The sequence below is a fragment of the Ursus maritimus genome, unplaced genomic scaffold (assembly GCF_017311325.1).
Source record: "Ursus maritimus isolate PB19 unplaced genomic scaffold, ASM1731132v1 scaffold_1, whole genome shotgun sequence".
Taxonomy (NCBI): Eukaryota; Metazoa; Chordata; class Mammalia; order Carnivora; family Ursidae; genus Ursus; species Ursus maritimus.
Window position 1 is genome coordinate 91,675,237 of NW_024423343.1, and position 15,330 is coordinate 91,690,566.

General features: G+C 44.9%; 1 protein-coding gene across 1 annotated transcript in view; it reads left to right on the forward strand.

Annotated features, from left to right (window-relative positions):
- Positions 1–15,330, forward strand: part of TMEM163 (transmembrane protein 163) — a 219,210-nt gene that overhangs the window by 119,184 nt on the left and 84,696 nt on the right. The window contains exons 3-4 of the mRNA XM_040645516.1: positions 13,698–13,741; positions 15,072–15,163. Coding sequence (XP_040501450.1) covers positions 13,698–13,741; positions 15,072–15,163 — 136 coding nt within the window. The remainder of the gene's footprint in view (positions 1–13,697; positions 13,742–15,071; positions 15,164–15,330) is intronic.

Below are 15,330 nucleotides of genomic sequence, written 5' to 3' on the forward strand. Positions count from 1 at the left end.
CCTCCTTCCTTTTCTCTCCTCTCACCTTTCTTCCATGTCAGCTTCGTTCTCAGGCCAGCTGTCCAATATGTGGTAGCCTTGCATTGTCACTGAAGGTAGGGTACCCCTACTGAGATGGGCAAGAGCCCCCAAAAGAAGATTTCTTTTATCAGAAGAAAGAAGAGAGCAGAACAAGTAAAAACAGCTGTCTAGTGTATGTGTCTGTGGGGATCCCAGGAAAAAGTTGTCTGATATCCACAAAGCTGAGTGTTGTGGGTCCTACTGGTTGTTGGTAGCTGTGGACACCTTTGAGGACCATCTCTGAGTATGGAACCAGAATATGGCCTTATTTTCCTGACGGGCAATAATTACATGAGAGGCTCGATCTGGGCCAGGGACTAGGGATGTGATTGGGGTTAGAACCCTAGTCCTACCTACAAAGGTTGGCATGTAGTGTGAAGACCATCCCCCTTGTTGATGTGGATAAGGAGTCTTCATTCATATAAGTGTTTTTAAGGTGTTGTTAACTGAATCCTTGCAATTAGATTTCGATAGAACCCTAATTCTTTTTTTTTTTTTAAAGATTTTATTTATTTATTTGACAGAGATAGAGACAGCCAGCGAGAGAGGGAACACAAGCAAGGGGAGTGGGAGAGGAAGAAGCAGGCTCATAGCGGAGGAGCCTGATGTGGGGCTCGATCCCACAATGCCGGGATCACGCCCTGAGCCGAAGGCAGACGCTTAACCGCTGTGCCACCCAGGCGCCCCGATAGAACCCTAATTCTTAACAGGGGTGAGAAGGAAGTTGCTCTGACTGAGATGAGGTGGAGGGGGGCGAGTGAGAAGCATTGTGGGATCCAAGCAGTGTAGGTGCAGCTTAAACCTACAGTGTTCTGAGAAATATTTTGAAGAACTCTGTGCTGGATGGGCCAGCCATGGCAGAGAGTTCAGCAATGTTTAATTCACTGTCCTGATGCCTAGTTATGAGTTATTTATGAGCACTGAGCGGAAATGAAGTTGATCCTATCAGGGAAGAATTATTGTCATAGGATCAAGAAAAACCATGACTCTTTACTTTTATTTTCTTCTGGGGGCATCAGCACGGCTTCATCTTTGATTTATAGTTCAATATCACTGGGAGATTGTCCCAGTTCATGTAAAATGCCAAAAACACAGCTTTCCATCTATAACATCCTATCAGAGCTCAGTTCAGGTCATTTGTATCAGGGTAACAGCTGCCCTGTGGGTCTTTGGCTTCGTGACATCATGGTGTCTCTATAATTCACTCTGGAGGGTTGAATCTTCCATATTTGTTCCTGTGACTGATCCCCACACTTCTCTTGTGAAGTTGTATTGATTGTATGATGGATCTGATGATGTCTTTTCTTTGCTGTTGTATATTCTCCTCCCTTTAGAACGCTCACAGGGCACAGGCTGTAGCTAGTGCGTTTGTTGACTTAGAAACAAGACTCAAAATTTCTGTCCTTTTGTTCTTGTTTCTGCCTGTTTGTAGGCTGTAACCACTCATGCTCAAGGTTAATGAAAGTTGGTGATAGTTTATTGGAACATAATAGACCTTGGGTACCCCAAAGTACATCAGTTAACACAAGCTTTCAAACAAAATGAATCACTTTTGTTGAGTAAATTACCTTATTCTATTACAAATCTTATTTGGGTCTAGTTTTATTATTTTAAGTGATGAGAATGTTCAGGTTATGCAATTAACTACCTCTCGTCTGATAGCCATCTTGAAGAAAGAGAGCATAGAAGTTTTCAAGCCCTAACAAATGAGGCAATGTAGTTGAGTAGAGACTTGACCTACTTACTTACCATGAAAGACGTTTTCTGACCTTTGTATCTACCCAGGGAACGTCCAGGACAGTTGTCATTGAGAAGATTTGCATTTGCTCCTCTTCCTCTTGACTCTCCATTAGCATCGTGCCCAACTAGAAAGGAAACACTTTGTTGCAAATGGAGAAAGGTGCTATCACCGGGACTTTAATTTTGGGAGATCTCCGACTATTTTATTTTGTGGATGTTGACTGATTGTAGATCTAATCGGTTTTTCACTGGAGAGCAGGCACAGGTAGTCTAAAATGCTGGTCGCTTCAGTCTCTGCACAAGCCCTTTTTGGCCAAATCCCGTTTAAGCCCACGATGGCAAGCAGTGACACGCTAACTGATTCACAGCGGCCACATCTGAAGTGGTCAGGCTTCTGTCTTTGGTGGTGGCACACGAACCTCTGTCTCCACCTTGGAAGTACACGCAGGCACGTACACAGAGTAGGAAAACCAAAGCATACAGAAGGATAAACAGTGGAGTGGGGGCATCCTTTCCACCTCCACTCCCAGTCCCTTCGGAAGCGATCATCATCCACAGGTGGTGTAACTTTCCTGACGTTCTATCTGCCTATGTGTGTATTTCTTTCTTTCTTTTTTTTTTTTAAGATTTTATTTATTTATTTGACAGAGATAGAGACAGCCAGTGAGAGAGGGAACACAAGCGAGGGGAGTGGGAGAGGAAGAAGCAGGCTCATAGCGGAGGAGCCTGATGTGGGGCTCGATCCCATAACGCTGGGATCACGCCCTGAGCCGAAGGCAGACGCTTAACCACTGTGCCACCCCGGCGCCCCTGTGTGTATTTATTTCTGTACGCGCGCGCGCACACACACACATGCTTTAGTAATCACTCTGTTCACTGCCTTGCTTTAGTCACTCATTACATTTTGCATCACGACAAATCTTTTCAAGAACTTAACGGTATCATTCCATAGTATGAATGTACGATAACTTATTAAATCACTCCCTTATGAATGGATGTCTACATGGTTAATGTTTCGCTGTTATACATCTGTAATAAACACTCTTGTATGTATTCTTTCTGCCCGTGTGCCAGTACAAGTATAGAATACGTTTCTCCAAGTAGAACTGCTGGGTTCGATAGATGTGTGTCTTACATTTTGCTAAACATCTCCAAGTTTATCATTGAAGAAGTTTTTCCCACTGGCACCGAATGAAAGGATTTGTATCCCCTTACCAACCCTCCCCAACACTTGGCACTTGGCGTTTGAAAAATTCTTTTATTTTGCCATTCTGATAGGTGAAATGGAACTGATGTTTCTTTTTCTTTTTTTTAAAGATTTATTTATTTAAGAAGGAAGGAGGGGTAGGGGGAGAGAATCTTTAGGCAGGCTCCCCGCTGAGCACAGAGCCTGACAGGGCCTCAATCTCACAACCCTGAAATCATGACCTGAGCTGAAACCAAGAGCCAGACGCTCAACTGAGCCACGCAGGTGCTCCTGATGTTTTCTTTTAACCAATTTCACCCTCTTGGCTGTTTTAGATTCTTTTTCTAAAATTGTTAGTTCATATCTTTTCTTATATTTTAGGCTCTTGGGTTTTTTTTTTTTTAAGTGCTGATTTGTAAGTATTCCTTTTTAAAAAATTAAAGTATAATAGATATCCAAAGAATGCACAGATCAAAATTTTAGTTTGATGAATTTTCACAAAATGAACATATGTATATAACCACCACTCACACCCACTCACCTTTTCGCTTGAGAAGTCCTTCTCCTGTCCCCTCCCGTTCCCTCCACCCTTCTCCAGAGGTAACCACATCCTGAATTCTACCACCCCGCATTGCTTGGTCTGTTTTCAAATGTTACACAAACAGAATCATACATAGATCATCTGTTCAGCGAATGCTTTGTTTTCCTTCCTTTCCCTTTATCATTGTTTGTTGGGATTTGTACATGTAATTACAAGTAGCTGTAACTCATTTATTGTCACTGCTGTATTCCATTGATGAAGATACCACAGTTTACCCATGCTACTGTTGAGCATTTGGGTTGTTTCCAGTTGTGACAGTTACGAAACCTGTCCTAACTATGCTGCTGTGAATGGTTTTATAAGTGTCTTCTTACATCCATATGTATGCATTTCTTTGGGGTATATATCTAGGAGTGGAATGACTAGGCCATAGAGTATGATCATTTTTCTATAGATATTGACAACCACTTTTCTAAAGCGTTCATACCTATTTACACTTCCACCAGCAGTTATTAAGAGTTCCAGTTGGAATACATACTTGCCAATATTTGAAATGGTCAGCCTTTTTTCTTGTAGAGTGGTATCTCTTTGTGATTTTAATTTTATTTTCCCTTGTTTTTAATGAAATTGAGCATGTTTTCATATGTTTCTTGGTCATTTGTGTATCATTTTTCATAAGAAGCTTAATTCTTTGCTCATTTTCCTTTTGGGTTGTTTTCCTCTTATTGTAAACATCTTCTTCCACTCCATGGCTTGCTGTTTTGCTCTTTCAGTGGGGTCTTATAATGTAGTTTAATTTACTGATCTTTCCCTTTATGATTAATGCTTTTATGTCCTGTTTAAGAAATCTTTTTCTTTCCACAAGATTATGAAGATATTCTCCCATATTATATTTCAGATATCTACTGGGTTATTTTGTACTTAGCATATATACCTGCAGTTCATCCCCAATTGTTTTTTGTGTATGGTGTGAGGTAGAGTCAATGTCCCAGTACCATTTATTGAAAAGATCTTTCTTTTCCCCAGTGTTCTTCAGGAGTGCCTTTGTTATAAATCAAGTGACCATCTATGTGTGGATCTGATTTTGCTCTGTGGTCTTTTTGTTTATCCTTAGACCAGTACTATTCTGCCTCAATTACTGAAACTTTGAAATAAATCTTGATATCTGGTGGTGACTGTCTTCCAGGGTTTTTTTGGTTGTTGTTCAGTATTATCTTAGCTATTCTCGACTTTGACATTCCACTTAAACTTGAGAATCATCTTACTCTCACCAAAAAAAAAACAAAACAAACAAAAAAAACAAAAACCAACCCCAAGAAAACAAACAAAAAAAAACCGGCTAGAATTTTGGTTGCTAATATCAATATTGTTACCCATGAACATTGTGTATCCCTCCCATATGTTTAGTCTTCTTTAATTTCTCTCAATCACGTTTTATTCTTTTTCTAGGTAGAGGTCTTACACTTTTTTCATTCATTTATTTCCAGGTATTTGATCTTTTCTGTTCAAAATAGTATCTTTTTTAAATTGCATTTTCTCACTGTTGGTGGCTACTACAGAAATAACTAGTACTTGGGTCATGACTTATGCTTGCTGAATGCACGTCTTAATTCTCTTTGGTTCCCTGGTTCTGTCTGCCAGTCTGCCAGTACCTCACTGTTCAAAAATCAGGGCTTTCTGAAGAGCAGGGGGTGTGAAAGGAGCAGCATGTGGCTTTAATTTGAGTATTCTTTCCTCAGGGCGCTTCACCTCCGATCTTGGTCGTCTCCCTCAGCGAGCATCTCGCTTCCTGGTGAGCAAGAGAAGACTGCACGGGTGACTGTGCAACCTCTGCTCTTCTCATTGAAAATGCCATTGGTTTTCCAGCTGCCTGGTTCTTACACCTGTGGCTGTCTGAGCACTTCTTGGGTTTCACCTCCCTTGCTCGGTAGTGTGTGGATTATGAGGAAAGGGCTCAGAAGTGGGTGCTGCTACTCCCCAAATTGATATGCCTATAAGGGGTAATTGTCTGGGCTCTGGGTGATAGTAGCGCCAAATTGTGGAGCACTCCGAGCTCTGCCTAAGATCTGATTCAGGTATGTTATCAGTTCTCAACATCTTCCTTGGTGTAAGGTAAATTTTAATGTTTTTGTAGGTTTCCTTTATGATTGGGGGTTTGAGGTTGACCATTTGCTAGTTTCTTTGATCATTATATTCTTGCTCTAGTGTCCCCTGCTTCTCATTGCTTTGGTGGGTTTTATAGAGGAGACTGGTAGGAAAGGAGGGGAGAAAAGATCTTTATTCTACTATGTTTGGCTTTTATTCTCCAAGTAATAATGCTGATGGTCTTCTAATGACTTTGATTGAGCTCCACTGAGTAAATATTTATTCAGCACCATTTCTTTAGGCTAAGTCTTTGAAGTCTTTTTCATTGTATTCCTCTTCCCCATGATAGGTTCTGTTTTTTAAAAAGTTCCTTTAGCAAGTCTTTACGCCAAAGAGGTCCACTGTGTGGTGTGTCAGCAGTGTCAGATGAAGGGCCCTCTTAGTGATCTGACAAAGGATGACATTAGGTGGCAACTTTCACACTATTGCCAGCTCTCATTACCCAGAGCATTATCAGCTTTTGATTCTGGCATGAATTATTCATTGCATGTTAAATAAAAACCAGACACTACTATTAGGTTTAGAGATTGCTCAAACATGTATTGCTCAATAAGACATTATTGAGCACCATCTATGTGCTAGTGCTTTCACAGGCCCTGGGGATAGAGAGTTGAATACAGTGTAACCCCTGACTTAAGGTTTTCCTAAGCTGGTTGGGGAAGACAAGGATCATATCGGGGTGGTACAAGGTGAGGGCCGTGGGGATGGGGGTTTGGGATGGCAGAGGAGAGGTGCTGAGCCAAGTTAGAAAGAATAGGCTGAGAGTGAGCATTCACACTTAAAATTCCCGGCAACCACACTCAGTACAGAAGGCTAGAGAAGACAAACTGTGAGGGTTCTGTGTTAAAACAATTGCCCCATCTCTGTTTTCTGTTGAATGAATGCTTTATTTACTAGGCAAAAATAGTGTTCTGTGATTAATGCATAGTTAGGGCTTTCAGAGGCATATTTCATCAAATCATTGAGCAAATAACCGTGGTATCCCCAGCTCAACACAATAGTATGCAGCATGTAGTAGATGCTCAGTAAACATTTGTTGAGTGAAGGAATGATTGGTGAGCTTAGGCTGCTCGTGTTGGCCTGGACAGGGTAGGTTGTAGGGCAGGAGCTGAGTGTCGTCTGAGGATGCCCAGCCACACCCGTTGCCCACAGAAACTAGACTACTTTCTTGAGAGCTGTGCTGGCATCACAGGGAACCGTAGCACAGGGAGGAGTAAAATCATATGTGATGGAAAATATGTAATTGACATTCAGCAAGAACCATGCTCCCACTAATAATTCTGGCCAGTAAGATCTTTAGAGCCAACGTACCAATGAGGGAGGGTAGATCATTTACTTAGTCCATAAACATTCATAAAAGTTGGGTAGCCCGTGCTGGGGCCTTGGCAAAGGTTTGCTTTGCTCTGGGCTGGCAGAGGCCTGGAGGGTGGGTGAGCAGCGTCTGTAGCCTGCCTGGGACTAACCAATGACTCTTGGTTCTGCAGAAACTCTCCAAGAATGACACAGGTTTTGAGAACCTGGCCCATGGTACAGCTAACTGTAATTTGCCGAGAGCCAGACCTTACAGTAGGAAACACTGGAGGAAGCACAATGACTGTTTGGCAGGTATTTTGCTGAGAACTGCGGATATGGAGATGAAGCTACTGTCCTTTCCCTTACGCTGCTTGTGGCCTGCATCCCAAGTCCCACACTGAAGCCTACTGGGTCAGCTAGAGACCAGAGGTGGCCAGGCAGGTGAGGGAGGCCAGCTGGGTCTGATGCTGCAGGAGAGGCAGGTGGCTAACGGTGCATGCCCCAGCCAGACGCAGCACTGGTGCTGCTGGGAGCACGGGACAGCTCCACGCCAGCAGATCTCAGGTTTCCCAGAGACACCAAACATCCGGGTTACTTCTTTGTTTTAATTTGTGGAGTCTCGTGATTTAAAAATGGTGGTTGCCAATTCTGATATTAGAATAGTACTGTGTAGGTCAAACAAAAACTTTGAAATTCTATCCTCGGGTGGCCCTTTTGCAAATTCTGGTCTAGACCGATAAAATTCAGAGTCAGGTCACTGTGCTGCCGCTGAGGATGAGGAGTCTAATGGGCGAAGCCATTTTGGTTTGTTTTTCAAACTGCTTCTCCGTCTTTTCCTGCAGTGATGACAGAATTCAGCATCCTATCACAGATTATTGAAGTACAAATTTGTTTGAGTGGGAGAGAGTTTGGAAGTTACTGGACATTCTGTTGAAGCGAATTGAACATAAACCAATTAATTTTGACCCCTCTTAGCTCCAGCTCTTCTGTCTAGGCTGCCGCAAGCGTGATGAAGGGGGCGATGGAAAGAAGGCCTCTCAAGTTGGGTTAGTTACCTGGCTGTGGGTGAGGTGGTTGCTAGGCGTCTGACTGACAGAGGTGGTCTAATTAAAGTGGGATTGATTTATTAACGGAGCTTTACTGGCCACATAATTTAGCAACTCCGAGGTGTTATGGGGCCTGGGGTATTGCTAAAGAGTGCTAAGGCTCAAGATAATTATTGCCTTACTTAGGAGAGAATGACAGATGGGACCTCATTGTTGCTGTAAATCTCTCCGGCCATTGAAATGGCATTCTTTGTTTGACGTTGTTGAGGGCCCTCGGTGCCATTGACCACAGTCGCCTTGCTGGCAGCCTCCCTCTCTGTGCATTTCCGAGGCCCTTCGAACCTCCCCAACCCTCCCTCAAAGCTTGCTGCTTATTCAGCTGCGTGATTTGCATTCGGCTTTGTCCTGACAATGGGTTGCCTGGGTCCACTCCATTTTCCAGCTGTCTTTCTGTTTGAATTTGAGTTTCCAGCTGATGGGCCTTCTGGCCCGAGTGTGACTTAGTTAAAGAAGGTCTGGTCTTGAACCGGACCTGTATAAATATTTATTTAAGACTTCTGTTGTGTGTGTGCTTCTGGGAGTGTAGCTGTTATTACTCCCTTGACACATAAATGAAAGTAGAGTGCAGGACAAGTGAAAGCCCAGGAGGCGGGAGAGCCCTTACACAGTGAGGGACATTTTGCTTATGTGCCACATCCTGGCTTGCCTGGCCCTCCTGTGTGCTTCTGCGGCAGTAGCCAGCCGCGCACGTAGGTGATCTGGCTCAGAGAGCTGGATTTCGGAAACGGAGCGACAGTGAAGATGGGGATGATCGTATGTGCTCCCTTCAGCCAGAAGCCTTGCATGCAGCCTGCTCCCCGATGTGCCTCATAAATCTGATTTCTGAATCTGTTTGAGAACTTCGGCTATGTTGTTAGGAGTTGGCTACTTTTTTTTCCCCCAGATAAAATGGATTTCTTTTTTCTGATTTGAAGGGTCATGTATGGTGGTTGTAAAGAATGTGGAAAATACAAAAATAGTAGAAAGAAATCCGCTAAGTATCCCTACCCACCACAGACTCACTACTGTTACCGTCTGAGTTTTATCCCCCTCGTTGTTTATAGTGCATTTTAAAAACATGGTTGTACTGTAAAGCTAGTTATAGCACATACATTATCTTGTACATTGCCCTTTTCGACCTCAATGTTTTGCTCAAACAGCAAGGAAATCTATATCACATAACTTTGCTTTTGTTCCTTTTTGCTTCAGGCAAAATGACCTCACACATACCAGGTGTTTCACCTCCGGGCCTTTGCACTGACCGTTCCCATGACTTAGAAGGTTCTTCCTCCAAGTGACTGCATGGCTCACTCCCTCACCTCCTCCAAGTCTTTGCTCAGATGTCACCGACTCAGTGAAACCTCTGCTGACCTCCCCATTAAGTTTGCAGTGGTGCTAGCCAGAATGCCTCCTGACCCAGGCCCATCCTTTTCCATGACACCCAATGCTGACGGTGCTAATCGTACCACCTCTGTGTTGTCGCTGTCATCATTCTAACTCATGAGCTCACACAAGCATTGACTAAATGTACTTCTGGTCAACATTTTGAAATATCTTACCTATAGCTTATTTTTTTAATGGACCGGACTTTAATTATCACCCAACTGCTGGGCATGTAAATTGCATCCAGTGTTTTGCTATTATAAATTACAGAAACCTACTAGGAACCTTTTGTGTGTAAAGTGTTTTTCCATTTCTTAAGCATTGAAAGAGATTTTTGGACATGGGATTATTGGACAAGGTAAACTGTATTAAGACTCACGGCTGCAAGTGATATGTACTCAACTCAAACTGGCTCGAGCGAATTAAAGGAAATTCTTGGCTGACCTATTTGCAAAATAGAGGGGTAGACTGCAGGTCGGGCTGATTCCAGAGGTTCAGTCCATGTTATCAGGGGTCTGATTTGTGTCTCTTATCCTTCATCTCTGCTTTCCTCTGGGTTGGCTTCATTGTAAGGGCAGAATTGCTACCCGTAGCTCCTGTTTTCGTGCGACCAACTGTACACTCCCGTTAGAAAGACATCCCCTTCCCAGTCTTTTTAGCCAAAACTCAGGACAGATTCTCGCTGGCTCACATTGAATTGTGGCACCCTTGAACCTTTAACTCTGGCCGTAGGACAAGGATATACGAGAGTGGGGGTGAAGATGTCCTTCTACCCAAACCACAATCTCTGAGGGTGGGGGGCGGGTACCTCTCCCCAGAGGAGACTCAGGGTGCCCTTCTCTAAATGAGGGATGGATGCTGGGAAGGCCCCAAAACTACAGATCTTCGTTTTACCTATGAACATTTTAGGGACTCTGTGCCTTGTAGGGGAGGAAAACACAGAAAAGGAAGGCGCCCAGCCCCAAAGCTTAAGCATGTATTTTGGATGTGTGAGGCCAGCGTAATCAGATGGCGGTCTGCTGCCACTCTCACCATGGAAAGGGTGAGGGCCGTTAAGGCCCCTTGCCCGACCTCCTCTCCCTAGGGGAGGAAGCTCCGATGGCCTGTAACTGCATGCCTCGTGGGCTGTTGGTGGCCACTGGCTCCCGGAGTACATGTTTAAAATATGAGTGGTAGAGATAAGTTCTAAATGGTAGGAGCAAGAGAGTTCTTGAAAATTTCCCTAGGGGGTTCTGATAGCTGTGCTCTCTGGATGAATTTGGAGGCTTCTGACAGTCGGGCACTCCATTCCAGAGCAGCGGTGGTGTTTGTCATATAGGCCCCCGCACCACCAGCTGGCAGCCGCGGTGGCTCCATTTCCTTCAGCTCTGTGGCCCCAGCCTTGACCCAGAGCGAGTTGGGTAAGAGAGCTCACTTCATGACTGCCCCCCGGCTGGTCTCTCTGTGCAGCTTGCCAGCTGGCAGCATAATTCCGAGGTTGAAAGGGTCCTTATCATTGTGGAAGGTGCACCTGCCTTAAAGGCACTGCTGGACTTTTGTTGGACCTCGGGTGGCTTTCAGCCACCCTTGGCCAAGTACGTCTGTGGCTCCAGGAGCACCTGCCTTGTAATCCCTCACTTGGTGGGTCATCCTGGCCCAGGCCTGCTGTTCTCCAAGGGGGAGCTGCTCACAAAGGGAAGCTATCCGAGCCAAGGCCTCGTGGAGGGCCCTTCAGCGTACCCTGCATTCCCCGTGCATTTTTGGCATTTTCTCCCTTTCCGTCTCATCAAGGAGATGAGATAGAGGCAATTTATAAGTAAATGGTACATGTTAGTCCTTCCCTTCTGTGAAGGACTCTGGGTTAACCTGGAGCCCTCTTGCTCACATTTTCCTTGGTGCGTGGGGATAGAACAAAATTAATATTGCACTTGTGCTCTAAGCTATTCATCCACTGGGCAGGCTTGAATCACTCACACAGGCAGAACTTTCCATATAATTCTGAGAGGGTTTGAAAGCATGGACAGTGACTCCATTTGAGTCAGGGAAATCCACCATCAATGGCCATCTCCTTTGTTGGATTCCAGAGTCTCTAAGATAAAGTTCCTTGTGTTTCTCCATAGAATCAGCTGGGTGTACACCTCTTTGAAATCTCTAGTCCACTGTGTAAATGTCTGGTATTACCGAATAACTGAGTCAAGCTTTTTATTTTATTTTATTTTATTTTATTTTATTTTATTTTATTTTATTTTCATGTTTTAATTTTTTGATTAAGCTTTTTTTAAAGTAATGGTTTAAATCATCGAGCCTTACATCGGAAACCGGGGATGTACTGTATGGTGACTAACATAATATAATAAAAAATCATTAAAAAAAATAAATAAAGTAATGGTTTACTTCTTGGAAAGCAGGTGGTCTTCTGGGCTGGCGAGTGGAGTGCTTTCTCAGATGTGCCCTCCCTTCCATGGTGCCCAGGCCAGACAGGGTCGGGAGAGACAGTGCGGTAGCTCTGTTGTGGGCAGCTCTTCGTTACCTGCTGTATATAGTGAGGGTCTGTGTAAGATAGTTAAAAAGTTTCCACTGCTGATAAAGAAGTAACCCACAGAAAGCACACAGCTGAGATACTGTAAAAACAGGCTGTAAAGTAAACAACAACAACAAAAACAACCCAATACTTGTTTCTATAAAATTTTATGAAGCTTAATTAACGAGTTACTGAGTACTCAGTGCAAGTCAGGCCCAGCGTCCTCCAGTTTATCTTGGTGCTCAGGGCAACTCCTCGGAGGATCTCCTGCCTTTCGCCCATGTCAGCGTGGCCTGTGAGTTGAGTTCTTTGGGAAGAGCCGGTGTTCCTTTGCACCACCACAGCTGTTGCCCATGAAAGCTACAGCCCGTCACTGTATACAGCTGGCTCTGCCTTCTCCCTCCCGCTGCCCGTAAGAGCAACAGCAGGAATAACTGGAACAGCTTTTTGCAAGAACCAAGGATGGCCAGGAATTTAATGAATTGCATTTGCCTTACGCAGCCTGAGGACTGGAATATAGCTGACCCCCCAGGGAGGGCTTGGAAACATTAAGAAGCCAGTGGTTTCCTTGCCTGAGAGTTGTATTTACCCTAAGCTTGGCTCCCTGCTCCTTGGTGTTTATAGCAAACGATGGCCAGCTCCACTTCCGTGTTCACAGGTTTCAGTTCTAACAGCATTGATTGACCAACTAGACTCTTGGTCTCAATGCCTTATTCACAGAAAATGAAATATGCTTGGTTCACATTGGGTCACATGACCCCGTTATGGCTGGGGGCAAGGGTACAAAGCACAGTATGGCTGTCCAGGGCCCATTTGTGGATGTAATGGATACGTCAGAGAATGGGTCCCAGAGAAGGGACATGAGGTGAGCTGAGTGGGGGGGTCCAAATGGGTATTGACCTCCATGCCCCACACCAACACCTCACTTACTCCACAAGTCAGCCTTTGGTCATAGCTGTGCCTGGGACAATCCGCTTCAAAGCTTTGCTGACCCATTGGGTAGGGCTTCCTTCTGTGTTGGAGGGTGGACATATGCTTGATAATACAGCTTTTATTTGGAGATCTGCCTTTATTAAGTCAAACTGAGAACAGTCTTTGAAGCTGGACGTTGCTTTGGCACAGAACAGATCACAGAATTAGGTAAACGTGCTACTCAGTTAACTTCCCCCAAAAAAGGTGGATAGATTTTTGAATATGGAGAAATGTTTTAATTATGAATGTGCAGTCTACATTTGTAGACGTCTCTTGTTTAAGATCATTGCTATTGTTTTTTTCTAAAGTTTCCTTGAGGCCTACACTGGATTTTAAGCTCTGATGGGCAAGAGATTTCTCTCACCTGTGTTAGCAATGGCGTGTGAGTGTAGATACCACCTTATGATGGGAACAGTGTGGATGGTGGCACTTTTGCTCTGATAGTTTCATGTGGTTCCCAGCTCTCTGTTCCCAGTTGCTAAATTCTTAAAAGTCTTAGCAGTCGTTTGATTGACAGATGCTTGGGCATTTTCATTCTGAAGCTGGCCCTGTGGTGCTTGAGGACGCGGCGGGAAGGGACACTGTTACTGTGGAGTCCACACCTTTTCACTTCATTCTTTACCTGTTTTAGTTCATAGGTGTTACAAGTACAGTTAATTTTTAACTGAATTCTCTGGGAACTTTTCCAGGGATGCTTAAAAGGCCCTATCGGCTATGCTACTATACTCAGAAATGAGAGAAAATATCCATGAGGTCTTAAAATATTCTGAATAATATTTTCTTTCTTTTTAGCTGTCTCCGTTATGAGGTACAGCGCCTCTGCTTTTGGGTTTGCAGTAAGTAACCTGAAATGTACTTTTATGAAGTTTTGCACGTTTTTCCCGAGCCCACGCATCTCACCCTGGGCTCGCCGTTCAGAGGGTGGTTAGCGGATGAGAGCTTAGCATGACTAACAAACCTTTTATGGCAGTAGCTTCCATAAAAAATCACAATTTCATGGAAGTAAGCAGCAATGATGTTCTACAGGTCTCCAGAACAGATTAGGGGGACCTCATTTTCCACACCTGGTTGAGAGGATGTTTGAGGGGCGTTAGCTGGTGTTTCTCCCTCACGGCTGGAGGTGTGAAAGTGGGCGCACGCTGGAGAGAAGAAGCATTGGCTGGTGCAGGCAGAGGTGTTGGGGGCTAGGATTGGGGCCGCTGGCACTAGACAAGTCAGTCTTAGCCCCATTAGGGGTAGCCTGACTCCCAAACCTGCTTCCTGATGGGGATTGGTCAGGGAAATCGGGTCTCAGATGTTTTACAGGCTGGGCACGTTGAAAGTTTGGGTGAAGTTTTCCCACGTTCGTTCAGAAGAGTGCTAGTGCTTGTAGTTTTCCAGATGGAAAGTGCGATGTGGTGCAGCGACTCATTGGAGAGCTCCAGCATCCTCCTCTGTAGCTTTAGGGTTTCCTGTACCCGAGGGCATGTGTTCCTGTTCCCAAACCCACTTCTTCCCCTTGCTGTGAGAACTTAATGTTTCGGAGGTTGTAGATTGCTTTCAGAATCCTTTGAAAAAGGTATGGACAGTCTCTCCAGAAAAATGGGTGCACGTGCACACCCCCCCCCCACACCCCGCTCTATTCTCCCCTTTCTTCTGTCTCTGTCCCTCACACATTCGCTCATTTCATTCAAACAAGAGCATTGCGTTTTGTATATAATTTTGAAGTGTGAGCAGATTTCCCAGAACACTTGGGTGGCCCCACTCTCACCCCTGAGGCTCAGGTAGAACGATCCCATTCATTGAGAGCCAGACGCATAGAAGCCTTACGCTGAATCTCTTACTCGGGATTGTAGGGGGAGATGCTGCAGTGATTTCGCCTGCTGGGAGATAGTTGTCAGAACAGTCCCCCCATATCTCCAGAGTGCTAGGAGCCAGGGCCCAGGAAGCAGAGCCCACTGCACCACAGAGCGGCTTTCTCAGTCTGTGGGGGCAGCGCGAGGTGTGAGGCGGAGCTGTGGCCCTGCCACCAGGCTAGCGTGTGGGTGGTCTTGGCTCCAGATTCCCAGGACCCACCATGAGGATGATGAGGTCACTGGCTCAGATCCCAAGCCTCTGTGTCTTGTGTCTTCACAGTCATGCCTTATTAACTCTGGAAAACACTAACGCCGTGTCTCCTTCTCCTAGTTTGATGCCATCCTCGACGTCCTGTCCTCGGCGATTGTCCTGTGGCGTTACAGCAATGCTGCCGCTGTACACTCTGCCCACAGGGAATACATGTAAGTGGATTTTGCTGTTCTTCCAGGCTGCAGGAACCTTGTAAAGGAGGGCCGCATCATTAGGCTGTCAGCGTAGCTCACCTTGCGGCTTTGGTCCCAGGGAGGAGAATAAGGACCCAAATTGACTTCGAGAGTGCCTGTTGTGTTAGCAGCCATGTGATAGGCAC